The 27,320-nt window shown below is 48.6% G+C and overlaps 1 protein-coding gene across 1 annotated transcript in view; it reads right to left on the minus strand.

Annotated features, from left to right (window-relative positions):
* The window catches only part of ITGA9 (integrin subunit alpha 9), a 315,170-nt gene that overhangs the window by 243,854 nt on the left and 43,996 nt on the right, over window positions 1–27,320 (minus strand). Inside the window, exons 6-13 of the mRNA XM_032459242.1 lie at window positions 25,866–25,995; window positions 23,223–23,308; window positions 20,481–20,549; window positions 15,391–15,528; window positions 12,498–12,603; window positions 11,242–11,336; window positions 7,105–7,195; window positions 4,722–4,767 (exon numbers count right to left, since the gene is read on the minus strand). Of these exons, the coding sequence (XP_032315133.1) occupies window positions 4,722–4,767; window positions 7,105–7,195; window positions 11,242–11,336; window positions 12,498–12,603; window positions 15,391–15,528; window positions 20,481–20,549; window positions 23,223–23,308; window positions 25,866–25,995 (761 nt within the window). The remainder of the gene's footprint in view (window positions 1–4,721; window positions 4,768–7,104; window positions 7,196–11,241; window positions 11,337–12,497; window positions 12,604–15,390; window positions 15,529–20,480; window positions 20,550–23,222; window positions 23,309–25,865; window positions 25,996–27,320) is intronic.

The following is a 27,320-nucleotide window of genomic DNA, read 5'->3' on the forward strand; positions in this document are numbered from 1 at the left end:
GAGCAGACCCAGCTGAGGGGCTGACGGAAGTCAGACAACAGCGGTGCTTGGAAGAAATCCAGTATCCGGGTTCCCAACTTTCTTTTGGGTTCATCCTTAGAAGATGCTCACATGTTCCTTAGCACTCCTGGCACCTGGATGTCCCCCTTCTCTGTGTCCTGCATTGTGTTCACACCTCATCTCACCTACTAACTACAGTCACTATTTCCAAACCCACCCCACCAGCCTGCAGCACCCACCCCCCACAACCCCGACCAGCTGGGATCCTGGTGGATTCATTCTGATACTTCCAGGATAGTAGGTGATCAAAAACCCTTGTTAAATGGGCAAACACCTTACTCCGAGCCCAGGGACTGAAAACCTCAGGAGTGCCCCAAGTGTCACAAAACAGACAGTGGTACCAGGCAGAGTGGGCCTCCACCCTGTGAGAGCCCACCCTGCCCAGCGCCTGCTCTGCTGGGTCATCAGGCAGAAGCGACCCAGCCTGCACCGCACTCCCCATCATCCCAGGACCACCCCGCGTGGAGGAAGCCTGATTCCTCCTCTCACGGTGGAGCTCTGCAGGAGAAGGTGAGGTGAGCAGGAGGCAGAGGTGAGCCCTCTGGACAAAGGGACCTGGATGAAAGTTGTTAAGAACACAGAATCCTCTGGAGTGACAGACAAGGGCCTTCACAAGCACATCTTCCTCCAACATCCGTCAGATCAGTTCCCTTAAACCTTTCTGTTTCAACTCCAAGTATTGTTTTTGGAGCAAGAAAAGCCCAGAAAACTTTCATGAGCCTCTCTGATCCCTTCCTTTGACTTCAATGGCATGACACCAGGTGCCTATCACCCCAGCAAGGGCTCTGCCCTAGTGAGCTAATCCAACAGAACAAACTTCCCGAGGGCAGAGCCCAGCCACCCCACGCCCCTGGGGGCAAGAGACTGGGTTTCACAGTCCTGCTCTGAGACAAAAGCAAAGGGGCACCCAAGGACAGCCCCCCAAACACGCTCGAGGCTTTATTTTAAATGAGATGGGGGCTGGAGTAATTTGTTCTGATGGTTCTCAGACAACTCAAACCCTGATATTTCACTTCTGGGTAAAGAATAAAGCCAGTCAGGCTACCTACCCAGTAACGTGGAGTTGCTCCAGCTACCCAGGCTTTTGCAGGGCAGAGACAGGGGCACAGATAAAGAGCCTGTGCCCCCGGTGAAGGTGTCAGACCAGTAACCTTCCCCAAAGCCCTCTACGCCAGGGACCTAACTCATGTCTCTGCAGTTTAAAGCCACCTGAGGGATGATTTTCTCATAGCTGCAGCCCAAGGCATTCCTAACCACACACCTCTCGACTCTCTCCCTTAGAATACTTAAGACCGCGGTGGGTTGTGTGCCTATGTGTCTGTGTGTCTGTATGTCTCACTGTCTGTGTACATGTGCATGGTTCCCTAGCCCTCCTCCATCTTCTGGTCCCACCCAAACCCTGCAGTAACTCAGAGTCCCCTCACCTGCCCGTCAGCCAGGTCACCACTGGGACACCCACTTGGCTTCGTCAGTCCAAGTCTCCAGACCATGTGGCTCACTGCTGCTCAGCCACATGCGGCACCTTATCAAAGGCTGCCAACATGCCCGGCCCCTCAGATGTGCTCAGCAATCCCTCTCTGCCCATTTCTCTGCCTCTGAGGGCCCCCGACTCATCCGTGCAACCTTCCCTGCTCACGCTCAGCCCATTACAGTCCTGCAAGAGACCAGACATGGTTGCCCTCTGCAACACCCCTATCCACATCCCAAACTGCACCCTCAGCTGAGCCCCTTCCCCACTCACAGTCTATAAATCAGATCCCACCTCCCTCGTCCCCCTCTCCATCAACACTCCCAACGTCTGGTCTTTTCATCCTCTCTAGGCCCCGAGGTAGGGAGGGGTCAGGGAAAAGTGCTACGGATGAGGATGAAGCTGAGGGTGACCACCTGCATCCCACCTTCAAGACACCCTCTCGGAACCACTGCCAATTGCATTTGCTCCTTTGCAGCCAAGCTGCTGGAAAGGAGTCAGGATTGACCGCCCGTTCGCCGGCTGCCCCTTCTCACCCTCCAGCAGCCATTTGACTTCTGCCCTGTGCTTCTCTAGACTGGCCACAGCCAAGGGCACCACCTTCAGCTGCCACCTCTGACCAGACTCTGGCCTCACTCTGCTCAGCCCTCTGACCACGTAACCCTGCTCGCCCACCCTCAGCCATGTACCAGCGCCCAGAACTGTCTCCCTCTGTAAGTAGATAAAACCTCCAAGTTACTTGGTTTCATCAACCATAAAATGGGGATAGTAATAAGGACACTCAGGTCATGGAGCTGTGAAGAAGACTGAGTTCCAGTGTGTTCCTTCCACGAGAGAACGGACGAACAAACTGTAACACAGTCAGTGGAACACAACTCAGGAAGGGGAAGCACTGCAGGACACACAACGACACGGATGCATCTCAGCAACACCACACTGAGTGAAAGAGGCCAGAAACAAAAAGGGACATACTGGCTGATTCCACCAATGGGGAATTCTAGAACTGATCCACAGGGACAGGAGTCAGAAGGGTGGTTGCCTGTCAGGAGAGAGGCGTGACCAGAAAGTGGCCACTTTCTGGGGAGACAGAGATGTCTCTATCTTGAAGAGGATGGTGGTTACCCAGGGGTCTACCCTGGGTAAAACTCCTCAAGCAGCTGCTTCAATGGGATGTAAACTACCCCTCAATACAAGACGCAACAACAAGGAGTAACACACACGACTGCTGAGACAGCCTGGCACGCAGCAGGCAGGCACTACCCAAATGCTCGCTGTCTTCTTATTCATCTGTATTAGTCGCTCCCCACAGTGCACCCAGATCTGACACCCACAGGTCAACGCGTAGGAGCCGAGGAAATGAGGGAACGGATTACGGTGATCCTGTCACCCCTACACACGCCCTCCGTGGCTGTCGCCGCCTTCCGCTGACCTCCTCGCCCAAGACAGTGCCCCGGCTCCTCTCAAAGCCCCATCTCCCGGAAGCGCTCCCTGGCAGTCTCCTCTGAGGACCCTACACCTGTTAGAGTTCACCCCGTCAGATTCATCCCTCCACCACCGGCTGGGATGGGTTTGCCATTCAGTGTGTCATGTAACTGCCTTGCCTGACGTTCACACCTACGTGGGAGCAAACACCTGGAGGAAGAGGGGCTGTCCATCATAACCAAGGACAGAACGAGACAAGCCCCTCTGGGCTGCACCTCAGACAGCAAGCTTGTAAGATACAAGAAGGCTAAAAGAGCAGAACCTGGGAGACGTGCCTTAAGCCAGATGCTGCTGGTGTTGAGAGGGCCTGGTTTCCACTGAGAAAAGCTGGGAACGCGTTTTATTTGAGGAAATCGTGACAAGCCAGAGCAGGCTGCCCGGGGTGGTGAGGGCAGGAAAAACGACTTTGTGAAGCCACCGGCCAGGGCTCCTGGCCTCACAAGTCCACTCGCAACCGTCTGCAGCCACAAAAGCTGTTCCACCGGAAAAAAAAACACCAAACCAGAGGAAGGGGCCATGAAGAAAGGGGAAATCCAATCACGTGGGAAGTAAAAGATGCATCTTAGTTAAGTCACCACCCAAGGGACACCATCGCCACCTTCAAACTGAAGGACCTTTATGCAGAAGACAAGAGACCAAGAAGCAGAATTTGAGGCATATTTAACCCAATTTATGTAAGACATGCTACCATTTACTGAGCACTTAAACCAAGCACTGTTCTAACTCACTGAGCCTCAGAAGAGCCTATGAGGTAAGTACCATCATTACCCCTTTAACAGCTGACGACCCTCAAAGAGAGGCCACCAGACTCACCCAGGATATGCAGCTTGTGAGGACAGAGTTAGCGTCTGAACCCAGGCTACCAGGTCCCAGAGTTTATACTCTTAACGTCAAGGCTATTCTGTCTGCCTCGTCAACTAGTCAACATTGTGCATTGCCTGGAAGTGCACTGGTTCCTCTGGAAATTACTAACCCCCACCCGGGGCAGCATCTCTTTCAGGAGGCAGCCGTGCAGCCCCGCGGTGGGGACCCCAGGAGGCCTCTCACCGAGTGGAGAACCCAGGGTGTGGAACAACATGGCCTCTGGGCTGTCTTCCAGCTCTAAGATTCTACTAGCCTGTTTTAGAAAGTTCTGCAATCAGGCTGTTAACAAAACCTCAGAGTTGGCGCCTGCTCCAAAGTGTAATGCTGCCTCCTCTGACTCACGCAGACAGAAATACTTGGAGATGGTTCGTGGGTGGGACAGCAGCCCACTGGCCTTTGCAGGAGGGATCCAGACTGAAAGGGCTTCAGCGAGCAATGGGCCTGAGCTCACGTCCCTCACCCTCTGCTGAACCCAAGAACAAGGTGGCAGGAGCTCCCAGTGCCTTGGGGGCTGGGGACTACGAGGTGAGGAAGCGGGGACAATGAAGAGATGGGGACAGGGCAGTGTCACGGCGCCCCAGAAAATGGTAATATGTGACGGCGCATCAATGGAAGGGGTTGTTCATGGCAAAAGGCAAAACCCAAACTCTGCCTAGAAGCTCCGGTGACGCTATCATCTCTCACCTGCAGGCGCACAGAGCACTCCCACTGGCTAAGCGCCCCCGTCTGCCAGGAACAGGATAGAGTGACCACTGACCGCGGATGATTAACTCCCCTGGGCCCCCCACCCCGCCAAAGTCCACCCCTTACCCACGAAGAACCAAGAGGAAACGGAGAAGCCTCTCACCTTAGGAGGACCACGCTGTCGGACATGAAGGCCCCAACGGTTACATCTGAAAACCACAAGTTCACAGGTTCAGAAACGTGCGGAAGCTCACTTGACCCACCCCGTGACGAGGTACACTGTGGACTTGGAGGCCCGGCCTCAGGGTCAGGGGGCCCCCACTGGGCTCTGTAAGGGCTTGGTAAGGGATGGAGCCACGCTGTGCCCCGTGGCAGCCAATCACCAGACGTGACCACTGAGACCCTGAAACGTGCTGCTCTGAACTGAAATGTGCTGTCAGTGTAAAACAGGAACCGATTTCAAAGATCCGGTGCAAAAAAAGACATTAAGCATCTCAGTGATCACCTTTATATCGATTGTATATCGAAACAATAATTTGTCGGATACGCTGGGCTAAATAAAACATTATTAAAATGAATTTCACCTGTGCCTTTCTATCTTTTTGATGGGGTTACTGGAACCATTTAAATTACGTAAGTGGCTCCCATTGTATTTCTTTTGGACTTCAGGGACTCAGGGAGAGGGATGCTTGGAACTAAATGACTCTCGGGAGAAGCTCTAGGTTCTGTAGAACATGGGACTCGCCTCTCTGTTCCACCCCTTACTCTACGTGACCCCAGGATCTCTCTCACAGTGTCCTTGTCTGCACAATGGAGATAATTAGCCCCAGTGTCTTCTTCAAATATTTCATAATGTTTAACCCAGAAAATATTTACTAAATATTTGTTAAATATAATATGTATTAAATATATTAAATCAGGTGTTAAAATCAGAAACTTTATAAGAATACTTGGTGAACTATAAATCAAGACAAGTGTGAGCTGGTAATGTTTAATCCTAAATAACTTTAATTTAGAAAGTATGCACTCATCTAATGGCTCTCTGCCTTTCTTCCCTTCTAATGGAAACCCTCCAGCCCTGGGGTTCCGAGTACTACTTCACAGAACCGAGCATCTGAATCCAAGAGAGTCTGAACCCCCACGTATACATGATGCCCTCATTAAGGAAAAACAAACAGCACATCTGTGGATGGTAGGGCTGCTGAGATTTCTGCACTTGGGTGTGCTTGTTGACTCTGTTACTTCCTCGTAGCCTTTTTTAATTCCCTGGATACTTGAAAATAAAAAAATACCTGATGCATTTGCCATTTCTTTTATGAAAAATACAAGGTCAGAAATCCAGATCCATGTGATCACTGTGCAGCAAGAGACAAGCAGCCTGGGTCCCCGACCACCACGATGTGGTCTCTGGCCAGTTCCCTGAGTTCTCTGGATTTAGCATCCTTGCCTGTTAACTTGGGGAGACACCCCCATCTCTACCTACCTACGGGGGTAACCATAAGATGTTCACTGCACGTATTTAAGTGCTAAACCAATGGAAGGCATTACTTAGGGATGGTCACAAATTTCCCAAAACAAGAACTGCTTTCTCAAACCTAAAAAGACCCCCAACAGTCTACAGGGACACAAACTTCAACCCTGCTGCTTTCCCATTCCCACTCCTGGCTCTGCAAAGTTACAGGGGATGATCAAAATTCCTGTCTATGAAAAACTACCAAAGCCGGTGCAGGACTTGTACAGGACTGCAATTGTTTTCACAGATCCTTCTGAGGCATTTTAAATGGAAAGAAGTTATTTTTCGCAAGATAGCAAGATGACCTGCAGTTTCAGGGACCTTTTTTCTGAACTCCATGGTGATTTTGGGTTTTTCCAAATTCTTCTGTTTCCTCACCTCACCCCCACTCAATTCCCTTCAAACACCCAAAGAACCACTACTCCACTGCCTGGTCAACTTCACCTAAACCGGATATCATTTGGGATTGGGGTTTGAAATGGTACATTTTTATTCAATTACCCTCAACCACCACAAGGCCTTAATTAACCCTGAAGACAAGCCAGCCCGCCTTGAATGGTGAAGGTTTGTTTTGTCCATCAGGGAGAGGACATGGTTTTCTTTCTGCTCCAAGCCTTCCTCTCAATAACTGTCTTTTGGGGTGGTCGGGGGTGGGGAAGGTGTCACTCAGTCCCCTCTTCCCTCTCGAGGGGAAGATGCCTCTGAACGTGCTTGGATATCGAGGAAAACACATGGTTTCACTATGTATCATGATAGATGGGACAGTGTTATTTTTCCTTCATCAGAAAAATTTGCTGTAAAAATCCACTCTCAGGGTGCTTCAACGTTTTAGAGTAAATCATTTTAAAACTCAGAAAATAAACTTCGACACTACCTTCATCTTAAAATCAGACACCAAGCAAAGCACCCTATTCCACTGTATGAATTCTCCTAGTACTCAGTAGGTGTTACCACGCTGACCAGACTGGACAGTATTCTACCTCGTGCATTTAGCTTTCCTTATCTCATACGCCATTAAAGGAAAACAGCTTACCAGGATAGCCATTTCCATCCATATCAATGCCCCCTGATATGGACTGGCCAAACATCCGTAGCACAGGACTTATCTTCCGCCCCGACAGTTTCTGAAACAGATTATAGAGAGACTGAGTTACCGGAAGGAGCACGGTCACAAGTAAGACCCTGTGACTGTTTCAGCCCAGCTTCCCTGGGATACTTGGTCTTGAAGTTGTTCGAAGGAAGCAAAACAACAAAAAAACATAGTTCAAATTTTATCAGGGGTCTTTAGCAGGCAAAAGACCACACACTCCTTGATCATTACTTGCCTTAGTGTCACCATTCTAAATTGTTTCTAAGCTCAGTGTTAACAAAAAAGCCACCTAAGCAAGTGTATTAGCCTTCTGCTCTGCCGAATGAAGTTCCAAACGGATAGTTAAACTCCCATCTCTACAGGAGGTTCTATTTTGTGTTTACACAGGATTAGCCAGGCGAAATTCTAAGAACAGATTTTCCTTATATCTCTCTACCCAGACACGTACTAAACGTGTAAGACTCCTCTCCTAAGAGGCACACGTTAGTCCTCTCTTGGGTGGACGGGAATTAGCACATCTACTTGGAAAATGATGGTCACATGGAAACTGCCTCTCGATCAAGCCAACCAGAAGATCTACGGGCCCATGAGCATCACAGACAGGACAAAACAGCTTTACCCAGTAAATCTAGAATGATCCTGAACATTCTATACAATGTAGGGGGGAAAAAAAAACACCCAGCTGAAGCTGCCTGCCCTCCTCCTTAAGAAGTAGTCCAGGAGGGAGGGTATAGCTCAAGTGGTAGAGCACATGCTTAGCATGCATGAGGTCCTAGGTTCAGTTTCCAGTACCTCCTCTAAAAACATAAACAAACCTAACTACCCCACCCCCTCCAAAAAAGGCAGCCCTCAACCAACCATTTGGAATTCATAGCTCTGTTGCCATGCGGCATGCTAGCACCTGTAAGTCCATTTCCTTCATCATTAAGATCAACATATGCTGACACATGCTGCACTGGTCAAGAACATTCATTATACAACCAGCCCTGGTCATACATCGATGCTTGTGTTCCTCACACAGACACTAAACTTTCTGAATCAGAAAAGTCTCATGTTCTGAAATCTGACTGTTCTTTCTTCTCTTTCTCTATACAGTCTCCCTGGGGAGGTTCCCCTTTCAGTGCCCTCACTGGGGACAAGGAGAGAAATGTTTTGTTTTCATGCCACACAGCAACATCCATGTCAGAACTGGGTTTACACATACCCGGGGGCTCACTGGGACTTTCTTTCCTCATCCTTTCCCTTACTGAGTCACCCTGCAAAGAAGTCACACATATGGGGAGGTGGAGTTACTACAGGACTGACAGAGGGAGAGGACAGGGAGTCCCCCACCTCCGAGCAGCCAATGACTGCAAATGACCTTCCGCCTGCCATCTTCAGTCAAACCATCCAACAGGAAATGTGCAGGCATCATGGTACAAATCAGAACACCATCGGGAACGCTGAAGAAATGTTTCTTGCCAACATGCAGAGTCACACATCCCACACAGCTCTGTCTAAACAAACATGGACGTGGATCTGCGTGCTTCTTAAAATCTGCATTTTGAAGTGGACCATCTCAGCTCTGATGCCCAACAATGCGAGATGCAGCAGCTTGCCCTGGGTTTGCATGTCTAAGATGTACTGTGCTGGGACAAGCCGGGAAGAGTGAAGGGGTGGTCCTTCTGGGGGTGGCGATGCGGGTTTAAGTTATCCCACAGACATCTGCAGGCCATTATGCCATGAAGCCAGGAAGATAAGTCTGCTTGGTGCTAATAACTCTAAATGAAAACCAGGAGCCTTGGAAAAGCTCTGCCTTGACCGGGTTTATATGCGGTGTCCTTATGGCAGGAGACAGATCACAGGGGCCGCCGTGACATGCCCGGAGGGCTCTCAAATTGAGAAAGGCACACAAGGATCTTAAAGTCAACACTTCTCATGGTAAACTCGAGAAAGAGGAATGAGTTTGAGTAATATGGAAGGACTTGAGACCCTGATCTCACAATTTCTCCAGCAGAAATAATACCAATCTGGGCCAAAGAAAAGCGATTCCTTTGCCCAGAGTTGTTTCTCATTTCCTCCCTGGTTCACCCACACAATGCCCGCTCTGTCCAGACCTGGGCTCTGGAGAATCCGGCCTTAGAGGACTTTTCTTCCTTTTAAATCACAGACCTTATCACATACATATTAGCAGCTTGGAAATGTGTAATCACAGTTGTTTCTTTTTTTTTTTTTTAAGAGCCCCCAAACCACTTCTCTCTGTCAGAGCTAACGAGCCAGGCTGCGTGCTGACAAAGGCAGGACCGGTCCAGCTGCCGATCTCTGCTTCCTACTCAAGACAATCCGCGCTGACCACAAATTTATACTTCAGTTCTCTGCAGGGATTCCACCCAGCAACAGAACAAAACACAAGAGGGCCCCAGGAGGAGCTGAAGCAGGGGTCTCTCACAGGCTGCCTCCCTCTGCGATGAGCTTCCCAGGTCCGGGAACCAGACTCCGGGAGGAAGTGTGCGGGGTGACCCGACGGCTCCCCGGAGGGCTCTCGGCTTGTGGCAGCGGGAACAGAGCCCCTGATCTAGAGGAGAGTAGCCCTTGGGACATGATGCGGCCCCGACACCGTGCCCAGAGCCCTCATTCTCCTGCCGCATCCCTAGGAGTGTGGTCGCACCATTACTCATTTCTATACAAAAGGAGGTGGTCCATGTGGGTGAATGCCCCTCGGAGTACAGCAAAACAGGCTCTCATATTTCTAAGTTTTCCAGCTGAGCCTCCCCGAGTGTTCCTTCTCCTCACATGGAGTTGAGGGCGGTGGCTGCAGTAAGAGGTTTGGGAGTCAGGCTGGCAAAGTTTCCATGGTCAAGATGCCACTTCCTAGCTGGTGACCTTGGGCACGTTAAATAACCTCCCTGGGCTGGAGTCACCTTGTAAACAAAAGGTGGATGATAAAGGAATCCATCTCACAAGGCTGCTATGAGGACTGGAGGTCAGAGGACAGAGCAGGCTCTCAGGAAGCAGCCCTGCTCCCACTAGCACGGCACCTCCCCTGACACCTGCCTCTCGGAACAGCCCCGGAGCTGAGCAGGAGGGAGCGACCTGCAACAAAGCAAGCAGCCCTCCACCCTTAACGAGCTGACGCACACCTGCTGCAAGGAGAACGACTGAGGACACACTGACTGAACTTACATGTACAAACTGCCTCTTAAAATCAACTCGTAGTCTTTCCTTACCGAAAGACTTCAGTCCGTGGACAGATTTTGGCGTATTACTATTTCATTTTATACAACATTTTATAAGAACAGGACCCAGTTCAAAGTTTTGTTTCCTTAGCGATCAAGATATGAGCCAAGCTTCTTGGGTTGGAGAAGGGTCAGCATGAGGAGGAAGTGGTAAGCTCCTAAGAAATGGTCACGAAATCAGTATGTGCTGATTGGAAACCTTTCGTGTGCTCAGTCCCCTTCTGTCGCTGACCCACTGGGAGAAAGACCCAGGCCTGTACCAGTCTGCACACAGACATCCACCAACATCCTGACCGGGCTTCTGCCCAGAGCGCGACTTCCTTTTTTCCCAGGGGCTGGGCTTGACACCATCAGCAAGATTGAACTCCAAGCTGATACGGCAAAAAACAGGACTCACCACTTCCCAAGCCTGGGGCTCGAGGCCAGGGCTCTGATCAGCTTCCCGTTTTGATGCCAATGGTGACAACAGGCCCATGACAGAGCTTTCAAGCCCCTCCTGCACGGACCTCGGTCTCTCTAGATTATAGTTTACGAGATACTCCTTTGGCTTAGCACAGACGGTTGACAAAGGAGCAACCAGAAAAGCGAGCCTCTTCTTACATAAATCACTCTTAACACTGGCTAAGAATCTGGATACTATCTTTTGTAGGCAGAATGCCTCCCTGGATGTCAGCAAACTCAGGAGACTACAAATACGTTTTGATTTAATCAGTGGTTTGTGTCTTTCACTGGAGGTGGGGGAAGGTGAAGGCAGGAACAATGTCCTGTGTCGTATGCACCCGGGGTGTGGCGCAGAGTGAAGGTTCCCGACGTGTTTGTGGAATGACTGCATGGACAGCGACCATGTCACTCTCACACCAATTACCATCGAGTACTGAGGGACTATCCCATTGGCGTCCCCATGGTAGATGTACACCGCGCCCGAAAAGTCGTCCTCCTTGGGTGCGCCGACGGCCACATCTGGGGGGAGGAAAGTAGCTCTGGGTTAGAAAAGCCATGTGGAGGAACATATGGGTGGGTTCTCTAACTCCTGCCGTGACGTCTACACATTTCTTGGTTGTTGACTGTTCAAACATTAAACCTGGCACATGATCTCTTAGACAGTAACCACCACCACCAAAAAAGTAGAAAGAAAATTATAGAAGCTGAGAAGAGTTTAGTCCCAGAAAATGTTTCTACCTCATCCTTGTAGGACAGATTATTGACCTACCCAATAAAAGAAATGCAAATATAAACCACCCACTGTAATTCCTGTCTGAGAAGGGAATTCCAAAGATAATGATTATTGTGAGACTTGGAAAGTCAACTCCATACTCTGGTAAAGGAATTATAAAAAATGGCATGTATGTCACACACAAAAAGCAATGTTACTCTCAGGAACTAGCAACTCCTGGAGCAAAGCCTAAATCTTCCTCACATTTTCCCCTTTGCTTATAACAAAAGTCACGTGTCTGTAGACGTGAGGTCAAGGGTGAGGGCATCACCCACCAGACCTCAAGCAGAGGTCCCCTTTCTCCAAGTGACGCCCCCTCTGGCCAGGGCTATGAGGATTTCAAATGTGCCTGAATGTCTGGCCTGAGGCAAGAGCTGCCCCCCAGCCCATCTTCCACCCCAGTCGTCCCCATCAGTGACACGGCTCCCCCCAGTCCTGGTGTCTGAACCCTGCATGTATAGTGAGGGGAGGAGACACTGAACAGACCAGGGAGAGAAGCCAAGAAGCTGTGAAAGGTACTGCTATCCAAACAGAACTAGACATGGGGCGTACACATCCCCGCTCCTCCCAACACCCACACCTTCAAAAGTCAGCCGGGCCTGCTGTCCCCCTCAGGGCAGAGAATTCCCTCCTCACTTATTTCACTGACCACACGGTAGAGAACCGGGGTGCATCAGAGGCTCAGAAACAAGATAGTTTGGTGGCGAGAGGATGCTGGTTCAGACATGGCTGCCCTAAGAAACCCCATGGACCACCCCACAATTCACTGCACCACAGACACATAGCAAAGAGTGCTGAGCTGAGGAGAAGGAATGTCACAGAAGCAGAACTCCAGGGGGCTCGGGGCTCAGCCCGGTGTCTACAGGGACGCCGACGGGCCCTCCCGCGGGCAGCGCAAGCTCACTGACCTGGGAAGCCGTCCTCGTCAAGGTCGCCCAGGCTGGCTATGCTCTCCCCAAAGTGCGCGTTGTAGGCACCGTCCCCGCTCAGGGCCAGCTGCTCCTCGAGGGCTCCCTGGGAAACAGGATGGAGGGAAGACGGAAAACAAAACAAAAACAAACAGAATGAACCAAAAAAAGAATGAAAACAGAGCTGGGAGTGCCACCTTCCCCCGCAGCACACCCATGGACAGGAAACACCTGGGCAGAGTCCCAGGCACCCAAACCTCCATCCCCTGCTGGCAAAAGAAGCCCCTTCTACCTGGGTGCCAGGAGGGTCTCCAACTGCTGGAGACATGTGTTGGTGGAAAGGAGACCCGCCGCTGGCCGATGAGTGAACCCCACCCTTGTCCCCACACCTTATGACCCAACCTATCAGCCAAACAACCTACCTACCTGCCCCACGGCATCCTCTCCCCACGATATCCCCAAAGTTGTTTTAAAGGGAGTACATATTTCTGCTTCTCTCCTGAGACTTTCGGTACAAGTTTATAAAGCTGTTTTGCTAGGTGCCTGTATTAGTAATCCCGACAGAGGGAGTCATGGTTCAGAAAACCCAGCACCCAGGAGTGTTTGGTCATGGGGTAACAGGGGTGATATTGGGGCACACAACTGCACCCTTTGTCACGTCCGGCTTGAATTTCCTGAGCAAACACCAGCCAGCAGGGGGAAGGGATCCGTGGTGACTGTGGCAGTGGCAGTGACAGCCATACATACCCTACCCTCAAATCACTGACACGTGAGTATCAGAGCCTTAAAACACAATCTGATGTTTTGAGGCTGGAGAGTGTGTAACCCTGCCCCCGCGTAGGGGCACTCCAGACCTGCTGTATACCCACAAGCCATCCCAAGGCTCTCATTATGATTAAATCTTTTCCCCCACTATACACAAACAATTTGCAATAAAGATATGATGATTTCTTAAGTCAATGAAACCCCCACCCCACAACACAAATATGTGCTGATTTTATCCCACCCATGTGGTGAAGAAGAGGAGAGAAACCTTGATTCCTTGTAGGTACCAGGCACTGTGTACACACCTCCTCATTTAAATCACACAAAGACTATGAAGAAGATCTTGTGACTCCCTCTACTTTACAGATGAGGAAACTGAGCTACAGATTTCAGCTATTTGTCCACATCACACAGGCTAGTCAGTGGCAACACCGAGACTCAAAGGCAAGTCCACGGAGCTCCAAAGTCATTGTTTTTTCCACCGCCCTGTAATCATCAATCTCATAGGATGAGGGTCAACAGAAATAAGAACACCCTGGTACTTACGGCAACCACACTGCACTAAGGAACACCGTTCAGGGGTAGGGGTGGGGGTGGGATTGTGGGTTCAACGTGCCCGGAGAAGGCTGCGGGATTATCCTGCTCCATGATTCTACGCCCTGCTTTCAACACACATGGGGCTGCTGGGCTGGTCACCTTACTGCCTAACAAGTTAACACCCATGCAAACGTGTCCGTCTCCTGCAAATATGGTGGCCACTGAATGCCTGCTGTTCTCGTATCCATAACAACCACCTCATTTCTCCCCTCGCTTTCCCTGTCCCCCTCCCTGGGAAGTCCATGCGGATGTAGTTGCTATGAGTCACTGCAGTAGCTACAGGAAGCATCTTCCCTCCCGGGTTATGGATCCACCTTTCTGAACAGTCTACAAAGATCCAAGAAGCCCAAGGCTCTAACTTCCCCTGGCTCCTCTCTAAATAACTGCCTTCTTTCTGACATCTGCCCACCTAGTTACAGTTGAACAGCACCCCCCTCCCAACTGCGATAACTGGCATCTTGGTCACTGCTTTAAAAAGTACACTTTCACTGATTTTTTATTTTTATTATGAAAGAATTATATTCTTGCTATTTGGATAAAGTCAAAACTAAAAACCTACCCAAGCACCACCACCCAGAGAGATGTTATTAACATTCTCTATGCATTTTGTGTATTTTTAAAGGTTGTTTGTATATATAATTTTTATCCTGCTTTTTCACTGATCATCGCATAAGCATTTTCTCATGTTAGCTAAAAGGCTGGTGGTAACAGAACTTACACATTTAACCACTTCCCTCTGGGGGAATAATCTTTCTTCTAGATCCTGAAAAGATTCTGCTTTCTCATTGGTCTCCTGCCCCCAATGGTGCCCTGCTGTTCCTCAGCCCCGACTTCTACCCACCGTCCGCTCTGCTGCAGAGATAACTTTCTGACCCAGTTACAACCTTTTCAAGATTCTGCAGGATAAGGGACATGATGATTATAGCCATGGCCCCCACCCCACCACCCCCAGTGCCACCACGCTGCACTAAGTGGTCCTGGTCCTGCCGCCTCACATCTCAATCCCCCTGCCAGCTCCCAACCCGCGCCTGCCTGTCTGCCTAACTCCTATTCTTTTCCAAGACTCCCTTCAACCACTGCGTTCTCTGAGAAGGCTGCTCTGCTTCCCTGGGCAGATGTGCACATACTCCCAGGGGGACAGCATAACCTAGAGAAGAATCCCACGTTCAAATCCCAGCCCTGCCACTTCTTTCCTGTGTGATTTGTGGCAGGTTACTTAACCTCTCTGAATCTCACTCAGTTTTTAAATGGGGACCCCTTGATACCCTGTGCAGATGACACTGAAATCATCCACAGGGAAGCAGGAGAAACAGTTCCTGGGACTCAACATTAATCATTGAGATTTTTCTTGACCCCTGTTATGTTTGCAGTCATAACATTGCATGTACTTTTCCATTAATGGAACAATGAGCTTTGTAAAGCTAAGAAGCATGTCTTTTCACCTCCTCTGGGAAATGGGGCTCAGTCACCACTCCCTGGGCCAGTATCCCTCCCCCATACCCCGTCCACATGTTGCCCGCTCTGTACTCACATTTCCTCTGTTGATGTAGACGGTGACCTGCCCTTCGTCCCTGATCTCAGAAAACATGGGGGCCCCCACCAGCAGGTCAGAGAGGCCGTCCGCATTCAGGTCAACTGCGCATAAGGAGGAGCCGAAGTAAGAGCCCATCTGCAACCAAGTCGAGTTGCAACAAAGCGTTCAGTGTCTGCCCTCACGCAGGAGGCCCTCGCCTTCCTCCAGCCCGCCAGCCTCACAAACACCTGCTTGCAAGCCCCTCCGAGGCTGGGACGGCTGCACGGCCCTGTAAGCCAGAATGCCCAGGCAGCAGTGAGATCCCCGACCTCCTGGGCCTCCCAGCAGCCAGGCACGGCCCCCAGTCCACGTGAGGCCCAAGCTAACCAGCTTGGAGCCCCACCAAGGGAGAAACAAAAAGACAGATCCCCGAAGAGCGAAGAGCGAGGTCCTGTTTTTACAAACGCGAGGCTGCAAATATAGGTTACAACAGTAATAAAAATGCCTCATATATCAGATCCTTGACAAGGCCCAGCAAGTTAGGAATATGGAATTTCACGACCCAAGGCAGGCATGAAAATAAACGTTACGTGGGGAAACGGATTAGCCTCTCCCAGCCCTGTGCAAAGCTCAGCTTGGTTAGGAAGGCCTGAGCCGAAGTAACAAAAAAAAGGTACAGCTCATAAAACTACTTGATGGATGAGGGAACACAGCCAGCTTATATTGGCTTAATCATAGCTTAATCCAGTACCTGTTATTTAATTTTTTTTTTTACTATTTTTTATTGAAGTACAGTTGATTTACAGTGTTGGGTTAGTTTCAGGTGTGCAGCAAAGTGATTCAGACATAGATACGCACAGATTGTTTTCCAGATCCTTTCCCCAATAGGTTATTACAAGATACTGACTATAGTTCCCTGTGCTAAGCAGTAAGTCCTTATTTATTTTATGTATAGTGGTGTGTATCTGTTAATCCCAAACCCCTAATTTATCCCTCCCCCTTTCCTCCCTTTGCTTACCGTAAATTTGTTTTCTATGTCTGTGACTCTTTCTGTTTTTTAAATAAGTCCATTTGTATCATTTCTTTAGATTCCACATATAAGTGATATCATGTGATACCACTTTCTCTGAGTCATTACCTGTTATCTTAAATCAGGGGTCTCAGACCCAAAGACCAATGGGATCCAGGCAGGTGATACAACAGGTATAAGAAAAAAGCAAACAGTGCAAGCAGGCTTACAGGCAGCAAGCGACGCTTGGCTTCTGTGTCTAAGAAACAATAGAATACGGTGGAGCCTGCGGCAAACTGGAGTTCACAGACCCAGCCAAAGGAGCCGCTCCCCGCCAGGTGCACTCAACTTCTGCCTGACCTAGAAAAAGCCAACCTTCTCATTGTTCAAGAGAAGCCAAAACTCTAATTACTTGAATTGCCTATTTTTAAAATGCCGACAGCTAATTCATATTAAAAAACAATAATAAACAAACATATCATGCAGGCCAAATGAGAATTTTTGTAGGCTGTAGCCTTTCCCAAGATGCCCAGTTTGCAAACTCTGTTTTTAAAAAAAGCTGTCTTTTTAAAATAAATGTTTTCAAATAAAAGGGCTCTGGTTTTATGGACATGAACAAGCTTCTTTTTTTTTTTTTTTTTTTTTTTTTTTTTTTTTTTTTTTTTTTTTTTTGCTGTTAAAGTTTGCTGGCAGCGAATCCCAGGAGTTTGAGAGAGGTAGAGGGTACTCTAGTCTATTTCCTGCAGTTAATCCTGGGACGGGACTCAGAAGTCCCTCCCTAGTCACATGCCAAGGCCACTTCCAATCCAGTCCACACCCCCTCAAGGGAGAAGGCATGGGGAAGTTTTAGAATCATGGGGAATACAACGGGGGACGGGGGCGGGGGCGGGGGTCAGAAACCAGCTGTCAGTCACCAATTCACTGGCCTTGCCAATGTCACTATCTTACTTTAGTAAAATAATACTGGTAAGACCCAGGCGAGGCCCCGAAGACCAAAGCTGCTGGCTGTTCTCTGGCTGAGCCCCAGGGGAACTATTTGTTTCATTCCAGTGGACTATTTAACTTGGCATCTTCATCGGTGTTCAATCAGAAATCCCTGTACATGAAGTTTCCTATCTAAGTTTTGACATATAAACACTTCACATACTCAGTTAACGCAATAAAACTTCAATATGGCAATGACATGCTCTAGGGTGAGTGTTCCTTGATCAGAGCTCTCCCACCAGCCTGAAAATAAGAGGGACACGTGTCTCTACTAGCAATTGAACTTCACATGTACTGGCGACCCCTTCGAGCACTATGTGAAGGATGTCAACCAGTAAAGACCAGAGCGTTCCAGGTTTTGTTTCTCTTACAGTGAGGCCAGGAGACAGAACTCTGACCAGATCCTGGCCACACGAAAGCAGAAGTGGATCTCAGTAGTTTCCTGAGACAGAACCCTCCTGTGTGTGCGGCTCTGGACACAGGGGTAAAGCTAAAGGCATCCTTTGAAAGCCTGGGGTCATGTCCTTTTGCAGTGAAATAAGGGAGAAGTCAGAGGGACAAGAATTTCTCATTTCTTATGGCAAAAAGCAGAATGAGACATCTAAAAGGAGTAGTGGTCTGCTTCAAAATCAGGAAGATGGTGATGGGGGTGAAGCTGGAAGACGGTGAAACAACAGGGCAGGAAGGAGCAAGTGCAGAGAGAAGGAACAACTCCAGACGGTTTGAGGTGAAGACGACAAGAGCCCCAAGGAGAACAAACAACAGCTCTGGAGCTGGGAGGTGAGACACCTGGACCCTCAGTCCCCTCCTCAGGAGCCCCGTCGTGCCACAGGAAGAACCTTCCAGCGGACGTGCAGGCTAGTCAGTGCTGGAACCCCAAGTCATCAAGTCCTTGGGAAGGCTGGACAAGCGGGTTCGCAGACATTTCCTTCACATCACTCACTCTCAAATCTACTGCCCCAAACCTGCCCCTACCCAGGTGCAGACAGACGGCCAGGACAGTTATCACCCAAACCAGGGGGATTCTGAGAAGGAGCCTGTCCTGGGCACAAGCAGCAGGGAGTGGGGGCCAGGGGCAGTGCAGGAAGCAAGTGAGAGGCATAGAGACAGCTGAACATGAAGATATTCTAAAAATAGGGTGACAGGTATTTAAGCTCCGCAATTCACTTTCAAAAGTCCTTTTAAAAAAAAACAGCAGTTGAGGGAGGAGGGTATAACCCAGTGGTAGAGCACACGCGCAGCACGCACGAGGTCCTAGGTTCAATCCCCAGTACCTCCATCAAAAAATTTAGTAAACCCAATTACCCCCCCAAAAAACAAAATAACAAAATAACAACAAAAAAAAAGTAATACAGAAATAGCAGTTGAGTAAGGTGATAGACGTGCTAAGTCACCTTACTGTGAGTTCAATATTGATCACTTCACAGTATATCCATGTACCACAGTGTACAATCACGTTGTACACCTTACACTTAAATATATTACATAGCAATTACATCTCACTAAAGCTAGCAGGGAAAAAAATCCTTGAATTTTATCCTTTCAAGCCCAAGTATGTTGAAAGGGGAGCAGAGGGAGGGAGGATTTGCAAGAAGAGACACTAACCCCTTTATTTTTTTTTGGAGAAACAGCTAAAATGTTAGGCTTAGCAGCATTTATACCCTACTTGCTCTTTGGGACTCTTTTTCTCACAAACAGCATGGAGTTTTATTTCTTTTTTAACTTCAGAGGTGTTAGGAAATTCTTTTTTGCAGAATCGCTCAGTCACTTTCCAGGGTTGGTGCTTTGGGGTTTTGGAAATGTTAAAAGAAACAGCAGGCCAGCAGAGTTCCCCAGGGGAGGGCAGAGCTATTCTTGGGGAAAACTTTGACACAACCAAGCTTGGTGATGTATTTTTTATGGAAAAGGTTATGACAGCTATATTCTAAGTATACACACAGTGAGGTTGTTAAAATAGCAAAAGGGTCTACTTGTGAGTGGGATTTTTGGAACTCAGAATAGGATTCACCAGAACAGTAAGTAATGGTGCCAGGCTGGCAGGGGACAGGTCTCCCACAGCAGAGCCCGAACTGGAGGCACACAGCCTAGCCAGGAAGGAACAACCATTTTCTCCCCCTTTTCTTAGGGTAATAGTGGGTCAAATCACCTTCTGACATTCTCCCATCTCCTTGAATCTCCCTCCCGAGTCCCAGGTGTCCTGTGCTTCTTCCTAGAGCTCAAGAAGGCCTCCACCGAAGGAAGTCTCCAAATTACAGCCTTCATCTCCCTGCCTAAACGTGTGACCCCTTAGAGCAGCCAGTCTCACCAAACAATACTGCCGTTCTAAGCCACGCTAAGGTGTGCACCCCTGATAAGCCAGTGGTACTTATGAACCCAAGGCATCTCTACCTGGTCTAATTTCAGACTGTGGTGCAATGTAATGGAAACATCAGGAAATGGAGAGAGGGTTAGCAAGGATAGCAAGATGGCACGGGCAGATAAACCCTGCCCAGAATTTCAGGGCAGCCCTCCCCAACGATTTCCATTTCAAGGTTCTAAAAGGAAATGGGTGATTTTTGTTTGATTTTCCTTTGTGCGGCAACAGTTCCCATGGCGAATGGTGGCAGAGGGCTTGGGTGTAGGAGGAGGGCAGTTTGGAGCTGATGAGATAAGGAGAGTGAGAACCGTCTGTCTGTGTGCCTCCTTTGAAAGTAACTGGTCATACATCAGGGGTTTGCTGCCTGCACTCAACAATGCCTGGAGCTGGGAGAAAGACAGGCAGATGGAGATGGACAAGGGGGCAGAAAGGTAGAGAAAGGCAGAGAAAACCAGAGCACGCAGTTATTCTGATGAGTCTCTGAACCGTGGTCAAGGTTTTAGGACTCTGTGCTGTAAACTTGCCCGTGGACAAACTCATCTTGCTGCATGTCTCTACCACAAGTGTGAATCCCAGCGAGCTGCAAGGTTACACACAAAGCTGAGAAGATAAAGGCTCCAATGTGCCACAGAGCCGGCATGAAAACGTAGGGCACAGACAGGGCTTGAAACCAACTTTGTAAAAAGTAAGAACTGACTCCCACATGATTATATCTCTCAAACAAACAAACAAAAAAGAAACTAATGCCAAGAATCTCACCTTTTTACCTGATGCCTGAAAAATCTTAATTAAGGTGCCTGATCTTCGGTCAGCTCTAAATATATAAACCTATGGAATGAGAAAAAAAAATCTAGTTAAGATGGGCTTAATGACCAAAGATATCTACCAGCATCCTCCTGGTGGGGGGGGGGGTCCTTAGACATGCACAGGTGTGTCTATACTACGCTGGCTGAGAACAAAGAAGTCAGCACAGCTCGCATTTCACCAACTTAGCAAAGAAAATGTCCTTCAATCCTGAGGCAGAAGTCACCTCCGTGGCTCCTGAATCACATTGTTTATGGAAGCGACAACCAATAAGACCCAAGGAGCTTCCAAATTACAAGTAAACAAGTCAACTCCTGGGAAAAGTATTTCCTTCCTTGAAACATTTCCTTCATTCCTATTAGTTAGAGCCTTAGCAAGGATCACAATACAGTCGTCCCTTGGTATCCTCAGGGGATTGGTTCCAGGGCCGCTAGGATACCAAAATTCATAGACGCTCAAGTCTCTTATGTAAAATGGCATATACAGTGTTTGTGTATAACCTAGCACATCCTTCTGCATGCTTGAAATCATCTCTAGATTAGAGTATCTAATACAATGTAAATGCTGTATCAATAGCTGTAAATACAATGTAAATGCTATGTATTAAACAGCTGCCTATGTCTGACAAATTCAAGCTTTGCTTTTAGAACTTCCGAAAATTTTTTTTTCCCAAATATTTTCTATCTGTGGTTGGTTGAATCTGCAGCTGCAGAAACCCACAGATAGGGAGGGCCAACTGTGTAAGACAGAGGGATGGAGGTGAGTATTTGAGACAAAGCAGTTTTCCAAAGTGACTGTGCAGAACATAAGCGTCCTGAGGTCGGCTTGGGCTACTCTGAGTTTAGTTTGGGAAATGCCAAACTTAAACATTAAGTTCCTCTGCTGGGGACTTTTCACTGCCTTTAGCATGGGCATTTACAGCATGAATCTCCACCACAAAGAGGAATGTTTGTGAAGAACTTCCCAAATGACAGGGCTATGGAAGTTCTTTCCCCAAGCTGCTGTCCCACGGGAAGAGGGACCAGTCCCCAAGAACCAGAGTGGAGGCCGCTTCCGTGCGGTAAGGAACCCCCAACCTTAGTGTGAGTGCTTTCCTGTTCTGACACTAGAAATGACAACCATCGAAATCCTGAAGGCCAGAGGTCTGTCCTGGGGTCCTTGGGAAGCAAGTCTGTACCAGCTCCCAGGCCTGGGGATGTGGAACACCCAGCAACTCGGCCAACTACGCCCAGTTTCCCCAGCGCCTCTCAGGTGCTTCGACTGCAAGCAGCATCTTCATGCTCTTTTTTGCTAACTGGATCCAAGACTGCCCTCCATCTGGCTCTAGCAGATATAAATGCCCTTCTCACTGTAAGACTTGACAGGGACTATGCAGTTATCACAGACAGCAGAATAGAAAACAGTAAAATCAGATCAAGTTTTCTGGAAAAAAAAAAAAGGCTGCTGTCAACAGCACTGAGGCTTCCACAATGTGAACTGGAAGGTAAGCATGTTTGCCAGCGCCCCAGAGACACCCGGTCACGCACAGCTCCTCCCCTGGAAGATACTATCAATGGGGGGACGGCCCTTGGTGCCTTTCCCTCCGCCAGATAGAGGAATTCATGTGACTCGGAGAGACCCATCCCTTGCTTGAAGTTGTCAGAGTCTGTCTGCACGCTGCCCCTGTGCTCAGTGCCCTGGGTTTTGACCTGGCTTCGTTTTCCAGGGAAACAGCATCGGTGTTAACGGGGAGGGAGGTACGTGCCCCAGACACGGGAGTAGCGGGGCTCCCAACTCCTGCAAGAAGGATCCAGGAAAAGGACCCTCCAGGACGCACAGCAGTTGAGCCTCGGCGGCCAATCAGACTGCCATCCTGGCTGAAGGCTCTAGTTAACAGTGGTCTTGAGGCATCTGGGCCCCTCCAGAATCCAGACGCCACTTCTGAGCCCTCGGAGATACAGCCAGGTTCCATCACAGGTCCACCCGCTGTGGGCTCAGACCCAAAGATTATTGCTCTGTTCAGTCTTACTTATCAATCTGTGGAGCGTGTAAAAATGCAGATTCCCAACTTATCCGGACCTACTCCCCTGGCTTTCCTTTCACCTGGAGGCGAAGCTCCTACAAACCAGTGCTCCACACTCCAGGCCCCGTGGAGGCCATGACTCCCAAAGGGATCCTCATCACCCTACATCCACGGGGTCTCTCCCACACTCAGGGCAGACGCTTTAGGGAAAGAGACCCATATATTCCCAGGCCAGCCTCTGGGCTGCACCAGTGTTGGTTCTAAGAAATTGGGGAAATAAATGTAAGAATCTAGGCCCGAAGATAAACTCAGGAAAGGTCCGGGGCATGGAGGGTTGGAAGTCGGACAGTGATGGCCACCTCTCCTTGGGAGGACGTCATGATGCCAGGGGTCAGTATTAATCATCCCTCATACAGAGTCAGCCATGAAAAACATCCTCAGGTGACAAAGTGCAGAGAATGGAGAGGTCTGGGAGTCATCGCTTTCACACTCTGATTAAGCTCTCTAGGGAAATTCTCAAAAGTGGTTGAATGGAGACAGACAGGCGATTCCTCAATATTCCATCACCCCCCTCACATGCCAGCCGCCCCGCAGAAAATCACATCAGAGTGAACTGACAAACCTCTCTGAGAGCGGCAGTACGCACCCCCCTCAACCGCCTGACCCCGCGCTGTCCCACAAACTTTCCTCCTCACCTTCCCGACGCCTTCGTCCTGGGGGGCGCCTCCCACCACGTCGGTGGTGGATGCGTGAGCAAAGTGGCCGGCGGTAACTGCGTAGCCTGCCAAGGGCGGGGTTGAGAAAGAAGAAAAAGACCCATCAGAGGACACAGTTTCTCAAGCATCCCTCATCTGGACAATTATGATCCAGTTACTCTTGGACCAGAAATTACAAATGGCAGCTATCAGTCCTCTCCTGCTGGAATGACTCAGCTCACAAAAAGACATGTTCACAAGGACATCAGGGCAGGAAAGAGTGCTTTCTGAATGTCCTTTTTTGGAACAAATGCTTTTTTTTTTTCCTTTGGAGTTACAATTTTCATAGAGTAAAAGACACTCACCTGAAGTGCAAAATTCAACAAATGTGTGCTCACGCACATAATCTGCAATCACCACCCAGAGTGAATATAACCACAGAACCATAAGCCCAGAAGGGTCCCTTTCTCTCTCTCCTAGCCACTAACCCCTACACCACCACTATTCTGATTTCTATCACCACGTATTAGGTTTGTCTGGTCTAAACCTCACTCAACATGACAGTCTGTGACATTCACCCAAGTTGTTGAGTCTGGTAACAGTTTCTAGTAGTTGAGTACATTCCACTGTATGAATATACTGTAATGTCTTTATTCTCCTGCCGCTGGGCATGTGGGTTGTTTCTAGTTGTTTCAGCTCTATTATGGATAAAGCTGCTACGAATATTTGTCTACACGTCTTTAGATGTCACTGTCTCTTTCAGTCTTTCAACTCTATGAAGAAGGTACGATTATTGCTTCCATTTTACAGATATGGAAACAGGGACTAAATGTGTTTAAACAACGTGCCCAGGATCACACAGCAAGATTCAAAACCAATCTGTGTGTCTCCAAAACTATTACAGCACACCTACTCCTAAGAGAAGGCAGAAAAAAGGTGATGGTGGGTACCTGGGTGGATGAATGGCTGAGCAAAAATGTGGATACAAGAGGGATCTAGAATCAAAGGTGAAAGTTGTCCAAGCTTAGTCTAAATGTCTCCTGCTTTCTGGGACCCTTGCTGGCAGAAGGAATCTGGTACCGGCTGCCACATATTCTCTGAACCTTGCCCTCACCCTCAAACCCTAATACTGGGATCATGAGCTGTTTGCATTTTGTACTGACACCGTACTGTGATCACCTCTCACTCACCAGGTGGCCGATTTCTCTCAGACTGGAGGCTCACATTCCCTGAGAGTATTATGAGTGATATCAGAGCTTCAAATGACCCTTGCAATCCCACAGCACGAGGGCCCCTGTCTGGTACACAGGAAGAAGCCACAGCCCTAAGGTGCAGAGGACCTGTCCTCGAGCCTAAAGCCACATCCAAACTGGGCTCCCTTCTGCCCTACCTTCATCCTCTGGTCTAATAAGCACATGCTGAGTCCCTCCTACGCACCAGGCACCAGACCAAGCCCTGGGGATGTCAGACTGACCCCTCTCCTCCGGGGGGCTCCCAGCCCAGTTGAGGGGTCCACCAGTGTTCAGTGCTGTCTCTACAGCACGCACAGGGGAGGCAGGTCAGCTCCTCAACTCAGGGCTCAGAAACACTCTGCTGTTTAAGAACCCTGTGACCTGGCAAGTTCTATGAATTCTTTGTCCCTCAGTTTCTCCATCTATAAAATGTGGGTGATGATATCAGCTGCCTCAAAAGTTGGTTTCAGGTATTAAATAATATGCAGGGCCTGGCAACAGACTGAAGAGCTGGGAGCAGCAAACACCCACAAGACGGAGTCAAGGGATCCCGGGCTGCGCTACTGGGCAGAAGGCTTGTCGTCAGGAGGGAAAAGGCACGTGAGCAACTCCCTCCGGCCAACACACAAGTGAACCTCTATGCAAAACGGGGGTCAGAGATGCCCCAGATTTAAGTATAATGAGTGTGAAAGAACACTGTTTTCTCATCATGAGGCCTTGCTAAATTTAGCTTCACTTTCAGTCCAGAAGGATAGCCATTAGGGCATGAATTAAAGAAAGGAGCCCCGTCAAATGGTCTGCACACGAGCAAAGACACCTTCCGTTCTGTTCTCCAGTAAGCATGGTCTTGTCCCAGGGTCATTCAGGTCTGGTGGCTGCTAACTGAGGTTGTGTCTACCTTCTTCCTAGAGGATTACAAAGGATGGGAAAAGAAGGGAAATTTTTCTGAGCGTTTCATCAAACCTCAGTGTTAGGGAGCCATCCGTTGTGCTCAGCTCTGGCTCTTGTTATTTCTACCTGCAACCAGTTCTGTGACCAGCACGCAGAGACCTCATCCAAAGGAAAGCCATGGAAAACCAGGATTCTCTTGCACTAGTTTTGTGGCTAATTGCCTGAACTTGAGCAATTGCTCCAATAGGAAAGAAAACGTTTGCTTCCATGAAGGTTCGACTGTCAGCCTTTTAATTAAATCACACAGCTTCACCTCAGCCCCCTCCTCTGTTCTCCTCTCCACCTTGTGTGTAGGGGAGCTCAATGCTGAGGTGCCCTTGGCCCAAAGTGTAACTGAGTAGAAGAACACATGCAAAAGCCAACAAACTCTTCCTTCCAGCGGTAAAGCAAGCACTGGGGAGCGTGGTGGTAACCACTACCCTTTCCCCTTTCTTACGTGTCCCCTCCCTGAGCTACTCACCCAGGTACGTGTACCGCCTGTTCATGATCACTTCATCATTCAGTTTGAAATAGGTGTTGTCTGTAAGGTTCAGCACTTTGACCGTCCCAGCCCAATAAAATGACCCTGGGGCACCCATCACCACCAGCTCCTATGGAAGAGAAACCCAAAGGTAAACAGGGAAGGCAGCTGACGAGGGGAGTGGGCAGTGTGGTGAGACCCACAATCATGACAAAGAACTCATAGTTAAAGATGTTGCACCAAGGATGTTCTTCACCTGAGCCATAGAAAAAAAATTTCCTTTTCATATTATTTATATTATTTACAATAGCCACAATATGGAATAAACCTAAGTGTCCATCAACAGATGACTGGATAAGGAAGATATGGTAAATATATACACAACAGAATACTACTCAGCCATAAAAAAGAATGGAATCTTGTCATTTGCAGCAACATGGATGAACTTGGAGGGGATTATGTTAAGTGAAATAAGTCAGACAGAGAAAGACAAATACTGTATGGTATCACTTATACATGGAATCTAAAAAATACAACCAACTAGTGAGTAAAACAAAGAAACAGACTCACAGATACAGAGAACAAACTAGCGGTTACCAGCAGGGAGAGGGAAAGAGGAGGGGCAACATAGGGGTAGTGGGAGGAAAAAAGGGTTATTATGGGATTACATGAAATCATGTGTGTGAAATTTTTGAAAATTATAAAGCATTATAGAATTTAAAGACCTCTTCATCAATTAAAAAAAAACTCACCTTAAAAAAAAAGACCCAGGAACGCACAAAGACACCACTGACGTCAGCATTTATAGAGTCAGGGGAATGGGCCTCGCCCTCAACAAGCCTGAGAGTATGTCTGTGCTGCACAGCTGCCCAGTGGCTGATGCTGACGTAACTCAAGGTGCTCAAAAATGAACCTCCGACTAAGGGAGTCGGGAAGAATACCTGCACGGTTCTGCCCACAAGAAGAGGCACCGTAACCGTGCTCACCAAGCTGGAAATGACCTGACTGCCTAACAACAGGGATTCTCAATCATGGGCATCCATTCAGCAGAATCCTGCAGCATTAAACATACCGTGGCAGATCTAATGGCACTGAGACACAATGGCCAAGTGCCATGGAGTTAAAAAGGATATGCCAATTTGCAGACACTAATAATACATATAAAATAAACAAGTCTATACTGCATAGCACAGGGAACTATATTCAATATCTTATAGTAACTTATGGTTGAAAAGAATATGAAAACAAAATAAAACAAAAAGGATATGCCAAGTAGTATGTGTGCTATGACTGTTTCATAGAAGAAAAAAAATGTATACAGACAGACAAACGGACAAATACCAGAAGGATCAGCCCCGAAACATTTATAGTTTTTCCCACTAGGTGACAGGATTCCAGGAATCCTTTTTCCCCCTCTTTCTCTCTTATCCCGAAAGTTTATTTTGTGTTTTTCAA

The sequence above is a fragment of the Camelus ferus genome, chromosome 17 (genome assembly GCF_009834535.1).
Source record: "Camelus ferus isolate YT-003-E chromosome 17, BCGSAC_Cfer_1.0, whole genome shotgun sequence".
NCBI lineage: Eukaryota > Metazoa > Chordata > Mammalia > Artiodactyla > Camelidae > Camelus > Camelus ferus.